At 33.2% G+C, this 13,391-nt stretch overlaps 1 protein-coding gene and 1 long non-coding RNA gene across 2 annotated transcripts; one reads left to right on the top strand and one right to left on the bottom strand.

Moving 5' to 3' along the window:
* Positions 1–633: 633 nt before the first annotated feature.
* LOC138317943 (probable L-asparaginase periplasmic) lies at positions 634–8,043 on the top strand. The gene is made up of 3 exons (XM_069259923.1): positions 634–715; positions 5,114–5,273; positions 5,849–8,043. Exons 1-3 carry the CDS (start codon positions 682–684, stop codon positions 6,156–6,158), a joined length of 504 nt encoding a protein of 167 aa, XP_069116024.1. The 5' UTR covers positions 634–681; the 3' UTR covers positions 6,159–8,043.
* Positions 7,881–9,325, bottom strand: LOC138317944 (uncharacterized). The gene is made up of 3 exons (XR_011207829.1): positions 9,182–9,325; positions 8,818–8,838; positions 7,881–7,990 (listed from the first exon to the last, which is right to left on the bottom strand). It is a non-coding gene; the product is annotated as an uncharacterized lncRNA (long non-coding RNA).
* Positions 9,326–13,391: the final 4,066 nt, after the last annotated feature.

Here is a 13,391-nt window from a genome sequence, read left to right as displayed (position 1 = left end):
CGCGAAAGCTTATCTCCGCGACTTATTGTAAACATCGTATTTATTGATCAGAATTTTTCAATCCGAGAATTTTAATCTTCGCAAATTTAATTCGAAAAAATTGCGAATTTAGCAGGTGTAAAAAGGTTGGTTTACCTTTTATTTTTTAGGGTTGTCGCACGAATCATTATATTTTCATATTTTATTTGATATTCCACAACAGGTAACGCGTCTTTACCGACATATAAAATTGTCACGGTTACTATTTAGCACCTGGATATTTGTTAAGAACAATTATTGTTAGTTTGTATTGAAAAAAAGATATTTTGCATCCAATATATGAAAAGTGTTCCATTTTGGGGAGCGATTAATTTTGGGTAGCGTCAAGTTATTGATAAAAATAGCCTACTGCGAGTGTTTATTGATTTTGTTACGTTTCGGATCCCATGGTGTGATTTCAGCCTTAGCGTGGCGAGAACAAGGTCAACCGTTGGTTAAAGTCATTATTTCAAGTATAAATCCTGATGGACCTGCATTTTTTGATACAGGCCTGTGAGGGCTTTGTCAAGGCTCGTCTGAAAACAATATAAAATTACCAGGTCCGTGTTAAATTAAAAAACGAACAACTAGGTCCAACCAGTCAAACCGCATAATCGAAAACGGCCTTAGTCACCCTGAATTAATTCTGTGGAGAGCAGGAACATGGCCGAGAAGGTGTTGGTACTACAGACTGGAGGTAATTTATTCATATATATATTGACTCCGAATAAGGTGATAACGCAACGCAATTATCAAAGAAGCATCAGGCCATTCCTTATTGCAATGTTTGTGTTGTTCTGTGGAGCTCATTTTCTGTTATCTCACAGGAAGTCGGTAGGAGTTGACTAAACCATTCACGGATTGACGACATTTGTATTTTGATTTGATGAAATGCCACAAACACCTGAACCTCCGCATTTCTGTCTGTACTACTTTTGTAATTTCAATTAAATGAAAAAAAAAAAAAAAAACAACAACAAAAAACGCACTTGTGTTATTATGTTAGAACGCCCTCGATTTCCAAGGCTTATAACTTTCGATATCTACACCCCTGGAACATGTCAAAACTGAAGGCAATATTCAGAAAAAAAAGCAATACTCTGAGAAAAAGCAATACTCTGATCAATATAATAGTACGGTGGCTGATTTGTGCCATTTCGTCGTCTTGTCGCCTTTTCGTCTCTTCGCCCCGAAAAGACGAGAATTAAGAAACCTTAAATTTCGTCATTTCGTCTTTTCTCTCCGAAAAGACGAAATTTAACAAATTTAAATTTCGTCTTTTCGTTTTTTCGCGGCGAAAAGAAAAGAAGACGAAAGTGATACACGCTAATTAGCGACTTCGATTCTCGTCTTTTCGCCTACAAAAACCTTAATTTAAAAAAAATTAATTAACAAACCTTAATTTTCGTCTTTTGCGAAAAGACGAAAATTAACAAACAAGTTTTACAATTTTGAAATTTCGTTTTTTCGTCTTTTCGCTCCGAAAAGGCGAAAATTTAACAAATCTTAAATTTCGTCTTTTCGTCTTTTCGCCCCGAAAAGACGAAAATTAATATTGTTTTTCAAGTCATTTTGAAATCTTTTTATTTTAATATTGTTCAATATGGAAGCATCAAAGTAGTTTATGATAACAATCGATTTATTAAATTGATAGTGTTACAAGTATCTTCATCAATAACTAAGATTAGAAGTTTTAAAACAGATGTCAACATGCATGTTTACAGCAGCTACGTAGATTTCCCACACGTGGCATGTGTCATGTGCCACTAACAGTTTGATTGATACTTTTTTTTAAATTCATTAATATCTTATTTTATGTGTTCTAATCGCCCTATTTAGCAATTACGCTTATCAAAACATTGCCGTGTATATGTTAACTTAAGCACACAATGAACTTCAGATGCTAAATATAGCACTTACAGGAGTTGCCTCCCCTACACAACTTGGAAAAAAAAGTTGTCGGCGGGTAATATTTGAAAGCGTTTGAACCACGGATCAACTTATTAACAAAATATTTTTTTATGAAAGACAACTCGTGAAGACTTTGAGTTAAAAGGAAGGACTTGTACCAAGAAATTGCTCAAATACAGTTAATTATAACAGTCAATCCTGTACAAGGTACTGTGTATTATTTGAAAACACATTTTTACTACATACATGACATGGTCTTCATCATAAGTGTACATTAGAAATTACATTATAATCTCCGTCGTATATGCAAGATGACAAAGTATATCTGTAATTTGTAATTTTTCGGGGAGAAAAGACGAAATTTAAGGTTTGTTAATGCTCGTCTTTTCGGGGCGAAAAGGCGAAAAGACGAAATGGCATAAATCAGCCATCGTATAATAGATACTTAATTTGAAGACATACAGAGAGCAAAGTCATACACTTTTATTCGATTCTTTTGATGTACATAAAAGGACCAAATTATACCTGCTCATCCGATGTCGCAAAATAGCCTTCAGTTTTGCTATGCTATATTCCAGGGTTGTACGATGAGGGAGGGAAACTATGAAATGAAATACAGTTAAATTTTTCTATCTTAATTAAATTTTTGGGGCATGAAATTAGTTTTGTTTTATCAAAATGTAATTTACCTACGGTTCTTTTAAATTTGGTAGTGAACCAAAAGATTTTAATATTGATTTGCTATGAAAATTAAGCTCGATTATTGTCATGGATTCTTTAGTTCCAAGTTGAAACCATGAAAAGCCATCTTTTGTATATCCTTTTACATCAAAATTGATTGGAAAAATAAATCATAACTTAATAGAACGTATAATTCTCAAATAAAAAATGTGGAAAAATCTTTGTTATGTTAACTGGTTTATCATTTACTCTTCACACTATTTAAAGTTATATGCCACATTTTGACATCCTATTTTTCTTCAGAAATCTATTCAAAACCATTTTTTATGAATCAAGTCGTGAACAATCATTCAAAGGCATGGACAAACATATGTGATGCTTTACAAGCATTTGTAACAACACAGAATTGATTGATTGTAATAGATTTTGTTTTTATAGTTTACATGACATGCATGTATGTTAGATGAAACATATCTGAAGAAGTCACATTATAATTAATATAACCATCGTTAAAATGTGAAATGAAATGGTAGACCATAACTTGGCTTTTGGGTGTGATTGTGTGTAGTCTTTTTGCCGCACTGTAGTAGACGTCAGTTTATGATTTTAGGCACTGCTGCCAAAATTTATGTTGAGTTCTTATATTGCTTTGTAAAATTAACGCCTATGCATTGTATTATAATTCTCAACATTTTGGTAACTTTTGTTGAGGAATAACATAATAAAATATAGTGTGAAAATTACGGCACATACAGATTTAACCTCTCAACTTAGCATTAATGTATTCGCTTTAGTATTTCATAGTACTTTAAATTTACTACAAATCGTTGAGAGATATTAGTTTTCAAGGAGGGTGGTTTCTCATAATAATTTTAAGTTACTAAAAAAATGCATATACTAATATTATTTTTAGTGAAGTTACTAAACTAAATAGTTTAGATAATTAAAATTGTTTGTTGTTTTTGTCTTCATTTTTAGAAAATTACAAAGTAAATACTGACAAAAATGCGGAATTGAAGGTGCTTGAATATTCTGTTTAGATAAAACTATTATGTCTAAAAACAATAAAAAGAAAAGAAAAAGAAACTAACAACGTGGTTGCATTCTCAGTCTTCATGAACACTTTAAAGACCACTATTGCTGAAAATCAATTTTCCATGTCTGTGTAATTGATGTTCTATTGAACAGATTATGTTCATTGAAAACTTTATGGATACATTTATTCCTCAGACAAAATCGTTTTCTTGGGAGTGCTTTCACGTACCGACGATAACGGTCAAAGCTACTGTTATATTAATTTCATTTCTGTGTGAAATATAAAATTTTCAATGGATTGATTATTATTAAACTTCCTGGACAACTTTCTCCTAAAGGGAACATGCTAGCGTAGAATTGATTTTTATTTCTGATGGCCATATTCTATGGCAACCCAACATGACATTTATTCAATTTATGAGATATCTTGATAAAGACATAGTTGTATCAAATACGGGATAGACATTGATCCTTCAATTAATGTTGAATTAGTTTGACATAATAGTCAACCAAAATTCGCAATCTCGTTTCCATGCAATATCAGTAATCTATTCTGAAAATAATTTTATCTCTTTGTGAGGTTTCACACAGATGAGCAAAGGATACTTCCACTGAAACGTTTGTTATAATTGCATTTCAGCATGCCTTGTATCTGTATTTGTCAGCTGAACTTTCCACGATTTAGACAATATCCATATTTTTTGTCTTTATGTTTTCCTAAGAAATGTCTGAAATAATCTTGCAAACCTTGTTAAGTTAAAACATATTATCAAATATACTTATATTGATATCTATCGACAAATTGTCGAGTTTTTCGATTTCATACTCTGAAAGTTATTCTTCATTAAGCATTGATGTGATTATTTTTTAACTTCATCGGGGAATAAAAGAAATTTTGTTTGCAAACTGTGTGAATCCGCGTTGCGGATTCTCGCAAAAGTTTGCAAACAAAATTAATTTCATACCCCTAAGAAGTTAAAAAATAGTAACATCAATGCTTAAAGATGCTCCACCGCCGACAGAGCATAAATAGTACTCATCATTTGAACAATAATTAATGTTTAATCGTGTATTTATATGTCTAATTAACTGAAAAAATAATATAAAATGATTGATTTTGCTTTCGGTGCATGCGCAATCAGTACTGCATTTCATATAGGACATAGTGTCACTGAATTTTTTCGGGATACAATTAATAACTTTTAATAGTTTTATCTTGAAGTAAAATAAGAAGCTCAGACTTTTGAATGGTGGTAATGGTGTAAAGTAGGTAACTTTTGTAACTGAAGAAAAATACTAAATCGTCTGGTCCTATATTTCATAGAGAAAACTTATAATTTGTCAGCGGTGGAGCATCTTTAAATGAAGAAAAAGTATCTACAAATTAGAAAGTCGGATTTAGTATGAAAAAAATAAAAACTAATATAAACATTTGCATGAAGTCATGTCCCCTTTTATATACATGTAGGTACAATCGATAAGTGCTACCCCAAAACCATCCTAGGATATTCCTTCGAGATTGGTGAACCTGCTGTCTCGCGCGTCCTTGACCGAGCAAAGTCAACCTTGACCGTGGAGATAAAAACTGTGTGTAGAGTTGATAGCCAGGATATAAGCCAGGAAGATAGGTTTGTAACAATGATTTGTATATTGAGACTTGTCTTAATAACCACCTCTGCATAACAACCACCTGTTTATAAAGTACACGTTCTTAGGACCGTAAGTGATCAATTAAAAAAAATCAGACCTGTTTATAAAGGCCACTTGGCTATAAAAACCATTTTATCTCGGTCCCTTGGGTCGTCTTTATAGGCAGGTTTGACTTTCATCACTTTGTAATAGTCTTTACCAAATTTTACAATAAGCAAACACACAAATTATAAACAAATGTATAATTTGCACGTTAAGATATAAACAAACAACTTAATCAGACCTTTCAGAGCGCTAACATTTTTATTACCGAAGACACTTTTTAGTAAACGCCACATGACTGTCATTCCAGTAAACATTGTACATACTATCCATCAGCATCATAAACAACTAGAACGTTAATCTTAGATATATTAAATACTTTTAAGTAAATATAACGTATATGCAATTTCAAATGATTTTGTTAATTTTAACAGTTTAAACGGTCTTGAATTAAACACGATTGACGCGTATGCATATCAACTTTTTATGTATGAAAGATATTTTTTGGTAGGACCAAACTTGCACATGCTTGTCGTGAAACAGACGCAAAGAAGATTATGATAACTCACGGCACTGATACGATGGTAGAGACAGCCCGGATGTTATCAGAGGAACAATTGGATAAAATCATTGTGCTAACCGGCTCCTTCCTTCCGGAAACATTTAAGAATTCTGACGCCGACTTTAACATTGGTTTCGCCTTTGGTTGTCTACAGACGATGACGTCAAATGGTGTATACCTGTCCATGAATGGATGTATTCTACCTTGGTCTAAATGTGGACGGGATTCTCAGACAAACATGTTTGGGCCAGCATCCTAAGTCGACAAATTCATTCATAAATTTGGTTTCGATATTTGTTTAATAAAATTGATGTTATGATTTACTGGCAAGTAGGACTAGTTGCATTTATCATTTCACTTCATTTGTATTCAACTTATATGACATCTCTCTTTAGCTATTGCATTTCATAGTTGCTATCAAGATTTACGATTACACATTTACTTCCATATTAAAGGTATTTATAAAAAATAAACATTAATTAAAATAAAAGCTTTGTAATTGATGATGTACATATACATCTCAAAGGGTTAAGATGTCCGAGTTTCTATCTTTTGCCCTTACCATCTGCGTCATGGATTCGAGGATACAAAAAATCGTTAGTTCTCTCAGTCGACTTTCCCATGAACCTGTAGTCCTTGTATAACGTTATATAACAACGTATTTTCATTATTTTGAAGTGGTTGGTATTAACATAGGTACGTGCATTGCACTCACGCCTATTGAAAGTGGGAACTGTTCTTGTTATACTGAATTTGTTCGATTAATTTCATACAGTTGTGCAGTTATCGAAACCCAATGCAAAATACAAGAACTACGACATAATTACACTTTTCCCTTGACCGTGATTTTTTTCCTGTCTAAATAATGTTTTAATGTAACAAAATCTATCAGTATTAAAAGTATGAATGGGACTGAAAATAAGACGGCACCAGACACTCCAATAGCTATGGAAGAAGGCCGATAGTCCTTAACGCTGATCTTCTTTAGAATATTTTCTGCAAATAAAAAGAACAATAACGTTAAACGACTTAATCATATCACAGCTATACAAACTTCAAACATTGCTTCTATTCCGTTGCAGTACTGTTCAATAGTACGAAAAAGTCTTGTCAATAATGCACTAGCATTTTGACGGTGAAACCTTTTAATATTCTTTAAAATATGGATATTAAGGACAGGAAGATTCTACCCGAGGTAACAAAATATTTTTAATCCCGAGGCTTATCACTATCCTTCATAGAGCTTTTTCTCATACTCCGACGTTTTATTGCAATTTTCCTGCCATTTTGAAATTAATTCGAAAAAACGTGACAGCAATTCTTTATATATAAAAATTGTGTGATATATTAATGCAAATCTTGATGTTTTTGTAGAAAAATCGTCATAGCTTCTGAAAAATTGTTAAAATTTTACCGAGAAAATAGCAATTTTATTAACGTCAGGAGGCTGCAGTATTGCATGGATAATCATGTAATACAGCCTCAGGTGACACGAGTGCAGTGTAGGAGACCAGCCAGTATCATGCAGTGCAACTTGTCTAAGATAGATGTCATCGGAACCAAAATGATGTTAGCGGTAGTTTTATTTCAGCGTTTTTCGCCCTGACTTTTGGGCTCTAATTCATGTACATCGCTAGATGTTGTAAAGTTGTATTTCTGGTATTGAACCACCTAATTAAGCTCAATTATATCCGCACTTATAGTTGATAGTTTACAGTTTTTCACATTTTACGCAGTTTACACTGTACTCCGCGTCAATTTAAAAAAAACCAAAACGATAGTCTATCTTCTATCAAGGCCGATAGGCTTTAGTCAACATATACGTTATGTTAAACCTTTAAGATAAATTCTGATAACATTAAACTCAGATTAGCATGTATTCATAATCTATATCCTCCCGTTTCCTAGAATCCAGTGACTTATGTTTGTGTACGGAAAATCCCCATTTGTATTATTTTGCTGACCATTACGTACTTGTAAGTGTCGATTTGTCGATTGTTAATTCTTTCTTTATGTCATCCATTATAATATCCAGCTCCTCATCTGTTATCTTGGTTTTGTTTAGTACCGTACAACACTGACACACCGGATCTATAAACAAGACAGAAATATGATTTAATGTCAAATATTAACACCATGGCGGACCTTGCTTTCAATAATAAATTGAATCTTTTGGTTTTATAATTGTTTTGTTGATTTATTGATATAACTATCTAATTATTTAATATTTCTTTATTTTCCTAACAGAATTACATCCTTGTCCGGGTTTGATTAGATTTGTTGGTTTTGTTGTTAATAATGGAGCGAATATTTACTCTCATGGGACGCCTGGTTCAGAGTTTTGTGTAGACTCAATACTCTCCATACAAACCTATTATTTATTTGCATATTGCTGAGTTATCTGTCATTGTTGGTAGGAATTGATTGTGGCGTTATATGTTTACGACGGGAAGCGTACATAAATGAATAAGAACGCCACAATGGATACATTTCCGCTAGGGAGCGGTAACTCTGTATGCAAAGACGGATTATTATCTCCGTAATCAACTCATCGTTATGTTAGTAATTCAGTATCCGTTGTAATGTTATTATTTTCGTTCGTCACCTTATCGTATACTAATTTAAATATACTTGTATACTATTGAATTGATATTTGGTACATATAATGATACACCGCGCCAAAATCTGAGATTTCACAACAACGCGCCAAACAGAAATGACACTACTCCTGGACCATAAGATTTTCCTTACAAAATGAACACGCCATGCATCAAAAATTATGTGACAGTGCGACAAACATTTCCGTCGTATTGGCGGAATAATTTTGCCGAATGGTTTAACTAGTTATTCGCATAGTCGAAAGCAGCAACAATACATCTTAAAATGTATATTTTAAAGGGGTAGAAAACAACACTTACCTTGTGGAATTTCAGCTGTAACTGAAAGAGAACACATGTTTATCATGACATCATTACGACATTCTTCAAAATAATAAATAGATCTAAATTAAACCTCGTCCATCTATAAACGGAATTACAAAAGCATAAAGTATCACAGTTCAGTCATCATGTTTTCATTAAGAATGCTTCAGTATTTTAGATGACCAATATTGAGGAACGACATTCACATTAAACGTTTTAGGTTTTTCGGAGGTAAACTCCTAAAATCCTTTTTTTATTCCATGTAGCTAGTTAGTCAGTTTGCCAGTTAATATAAGTTTTTTGTTGCCATAAAATGGTTTCCTGAAAAATAAATAAAAACAGTTTTGATATAGCTACTTACAGTTATATTCTCTCCATCTTGTTGCTGTGGATTTCTGGGAAAATAATACGAGGGTTGACATTTCTGGATAGTTGTATGACTCGGGAGGAGATTCCCATCCACAATATCTCACCTGGTGAGCATCAATCACCACGACCCATCCAATATCATTCCTGCATCCTCTATATGACTTATTAATGAAGAAATGTCGATTTTTGTGTCTACGAAATAAGGGAACAGAAGAATCAATTAAGACGTTTTAATGCAATAAGATAACACGAAACTCTCTAGTTTCGCATGATATTTGTTTCCACGTCAAATCACTTAATTCTAAACATAAAACATTTTTCAAGATGCCAATTTAAAGCCGTTTAGAAACAGACGTTCGCGAAACTTGATATCTGCAATTATCGGAAAAAGTAAGTCCTCGAATTTAAGAATAAGTTTTATTTATATATACAACATATTGTGCATCAAAGATGTTATTATTGTCTTACTTCAAAAAATACCAAAGATACGAAAATATGTTCCATATGATAGTGGAGAAAAAAAAAAGAGTTGATTGACTTGCCCTGGTATACTGAAAAGGTTGGAAGCAGTGGCCGGAGTAAGATCTGTGTAGGACGTATCAAGAAGTCTGTCTATACTGAACCATGAAATGGAATTTGATGACGTGGCATTAAACAGGAAAAATGCTTTCTCTTTATTTCGAGAAACGATCACAACTTTCGCCTAAAATGGAAAAGGAATTCCGTATACTTACTGAATCATACTGTAAGACAACTTATTTTCGTATGGTAATTTCACGGTCAAAGAGGACTCGCAGAAATCATTGCTGTGAATTAGAATGCTAATAAAACATCTAATTTTCAATTAGGCAGAGTTTGAGAGTTTAACTCAATTACACAATATAAACATATTAACAAGTTGGTTTGCAGATTATTTTCTTCATTGCATTTTAGGATTGTACAAATGTATTTCAATTTACATAGACTTTTTGAACTAGGATTTTTAAAAAGTTTACATAACACTAAAGAAAATGTTGATTTCAGACAAACTGACGAAATAGTTTTTAAAAGACGCAGAAATTAAATAGAATCTAAAGTTTATTAAAAGGCGCTATTGTAACTTCTAGAGGTTCAGTTAGAAGACTTCGTAAAGGATATGGCTTCAGAAAATCCGCACATAAAATACTTTCTAAGTTGTATAACTGTCGTTTATATTTTTTCATTAAATGTATCGACCCTTTTTGTTGAGGTTTGTTTTAGATTAAAACGCATCAATATATTTTCTATTTGCTTTAAGTACCTTTGTGATTTGGTATAGGTTCCAATGTGGGATTATATCTGCCATGTAATGATCAGTCGTGTCTTGCGCATTCCCATAAGACGTGTTTTGTCCGTACAAATCTAATACCATTGTCATACTTCCTGAAACTACTCTAAAAGCCAGTGTCCATTGTGGAGTTCCAACTGCAGCTATGAAATTGTGAAAAGTTCTATTAGTTACTTTCACATTGATTTACAATGGCCATGGTACACCTTTATCCTTCTTGCAGGCCAAAATAAGGATTATTACCACAATTCCAACATGCTGTAGATCAGCTTATTTTCGCGACCGGACTAAATATCGCGTTTTCTTGTCTAACGGAATTACAAAATAACGAAATAACGACATATGCGACATTTATTAGCACTAGTAAGTTGGTTTACAGTAGTAACTAATCCTGATGCAAACTCCAACGTTTGTAAAAGGAAAATGTACACCTAATACTTTGACTAGCCTACAGAGGTGAAAATTAGAACCAGGTACTCCGTAAGAGTAGGCGCTATCTGTTTTTGTATACTTATTTAATGAGATGCGGCTTAATTGTAAATTGCATTTACCAATAAGTAGTAGGATCAACAGACAGATATCGACTAACACGTGACCAAGTGATTAAATACTTTTTTGATGTATTAAACAGAATTAAATCAGTATTAGCAAAACTATTTAGCTGACGTTGAGCGAAGAATATTTCACAACCTACAACGCACCGTCACACAAATCTTCATTTCTCAGTATTTTCGGTTTCAACTGCAACATCACTACCATAATTGTAACGATAATCTACATGGATATTGACTAGGTAAAATGTAAACGCATTCATTTTTGTATTGTTGACATTAATTGTTCTAATATTAATGTACATGCCACTTGAAGTAGTCGTGAATATTTACATGTAGATCTGTAACAGGTACTAAGCAACTACATTGTACATAGATAGTTATCGAATTTGAGGTGAACGTTTTATTTTAAAAAAAGAGCTTTGTCACTTGTCGTGTATGACCATATTTGATAATAAAAACTAAAAAATACACCAAAAGAACATATGGATTAAAACAAAATATCGCTGATGGGATTATCTGCAATCTGGATGTTTTTGTTATTTGATTACAAATGATGTACTTCTGTCATGTTGCTTTAAGCATTATGAATGCATTCTTAATCCGAAACTGTCATGTTAAGGACATAACTGTGTTTGTCATATTTGACGTTGACAGCTTAAGTAGTTCATCTAAACACACAATGGTAAGCTATAAAGTATATGTATGAACAATATTCAAAAAGGTAATAGCCATATAACAAAATCAATACAGCTATTGTTTTCAAAGCTAAAATCAAATATGGTTATAGGATAACTTCAAAAGCCCGTTCTATAAAACGATGGTCTGCCATTTGTCGGCTAAAGCATCATAAATGAATGAGTGGGACTTTGGGTATACACAAATGTTAGTCTATACAGAATTTGAATACCGTTTGTTTTGAACAAAAAATTTTAAATTCTATCACATTCACATAGCTGAATACTGTAATTCAGCTCGTGGATATGTTAATTGTATTTTACTGTATTTTACCACAATACTGCCAACCAACAACTTGTTTTTGTGCATTTCGTTACACAATACATGTACTGTCAACCAACTTTTTTTTGCGCATTTCGTTAAACAATAATGTCAACCAACTTATATTTGTGCATTTAACAGTGGATTACAATTTTGAAAATATTTTGCCACGAAAAATATTGAACTACTACGCAGGTATTATGTCTTCAGTTAAATTTAGGTCAAATTCATGTCAATTTCAGGTGAAATTTACCTGGAAAGAGCAAAAAAGTCATTTCAGGTAAAAATCTGAAATTGACCTGAAATTAATATGAAATTGACCTGAAATTGACCCGAATTTAACTGAAGATTTTGACCTGAATTTCACTTGAAGAAATTTTCAGGTGAAATTGGCCAAATATTGACCTGAAATTCATATGGAGATTTTTGACCTTGAGCTTTAAATTGACCTGGATTTCACTGAAGGTCAGGATGACCTATTGTCATCGTGTTTCGTCCGTCGTCGTGCGCCGTGCGCCGTGCGTGCGTAGACTTGCGTCAAAGCCTACTCCTCCTACCTGCGGATCGTGCGTAACACTCTGGGGATCATATTTATACAAAAGCCTACTCCTCCTTAACCCAAAAGGGCAATTGAGCGGATTACATCCTGATATTTGGTGTGAAACATCATTGGGGAAGGACAATCATATTTTATATAAATGAGCCTAGTCCGAACCCTAGGGGCTGAGGGATGGGGCCCCAAAAGGGCAAATTTTCTTAATTTAAGATTTAAAATCCTACTCCTCCTTCATCCTTGAATGGATTTCATCTATATTTTGGAGTAAAATATCATTGGGGAAGGACAATCATATCCTATATAAATGAGCCAGATTGTCCGAACCCTAGGGGCTGAGGGATGGGTTCCAAAAGGGCAAGTTTTCTTAATTTTTGCTTTAAAATCCTACTCCTCTCATTCATCCTTAGATGGATTTCATCCATATTTGGTGTGAAACATCATTGGGGAAGGGACAATCTATATTTTATATAAAAGTGAGCCTGGGAGGACCGACCCCTAGGGGCTGAGGGATGGGGCCCAAAAAAGGGCAAATTTTCTTAATTTTTGCTTTAAAATCCTACTCCTCCTTCATCCTTCAATGGGTTTCATCTATATTTGATGTAAAATATCATTGGGGAAGGACAATCATATTTTATATAAATGAGCCTAGGGGCTGAGGGATGGGGCCCCGAAAGGGCAAATTTTCTTAATTTTTGCTTTAAAATCCTACTCCTCCTTCATCCTTAGATGGATTTCATCAATATTTGGTGTGAAACATCATTGGGATGGACAATCATATTTTATATAAATA

This window comes from Argopecten irradians, chromosome 3 (assembly GCF_041381155.1).
Source record: "Argopecten irradians isolate NY chromosome 3, Ai_NY, whole genome shotgun sequence".
Lineage (NCBI taxonomy): Eukaryota > Metazoa > Mollusca > Bivalvia > Pectinida > Pectinidae > Argopecten > Argopecten irradians.
The sequence above is the reverse complement of the archived record's forward strand: the minus strand, read 5'-3'. Positions and strand labels throughout refer to the sequence as shown.

What these genes read in the sequence shown, in the direction of transcription:
- LOC138317943 (XM_069259923.1), top strand. Translation starts at nt 682, where the DNA reads ATGGCCGAGAAGGTGTTGGTACTACAGACTGGAG. An exon ending in GTTGGTACTACAGACTGGAG is followed by an intron (nt 716 to 5,113) that starts GTAATTTATTCA and finishes ATATACATGTAG; the next exon opens with GTACAATCGATAAGTGCTAC. An exon ending in GATATAAGCCAGGAAGATAG is followed by an intron (nt 5,274 to 5,848) that starts GTTTGTAACAAT and finishes ATTTTTTGGTAG; the next exon opens with GACCAAACTTGCACATGCTT.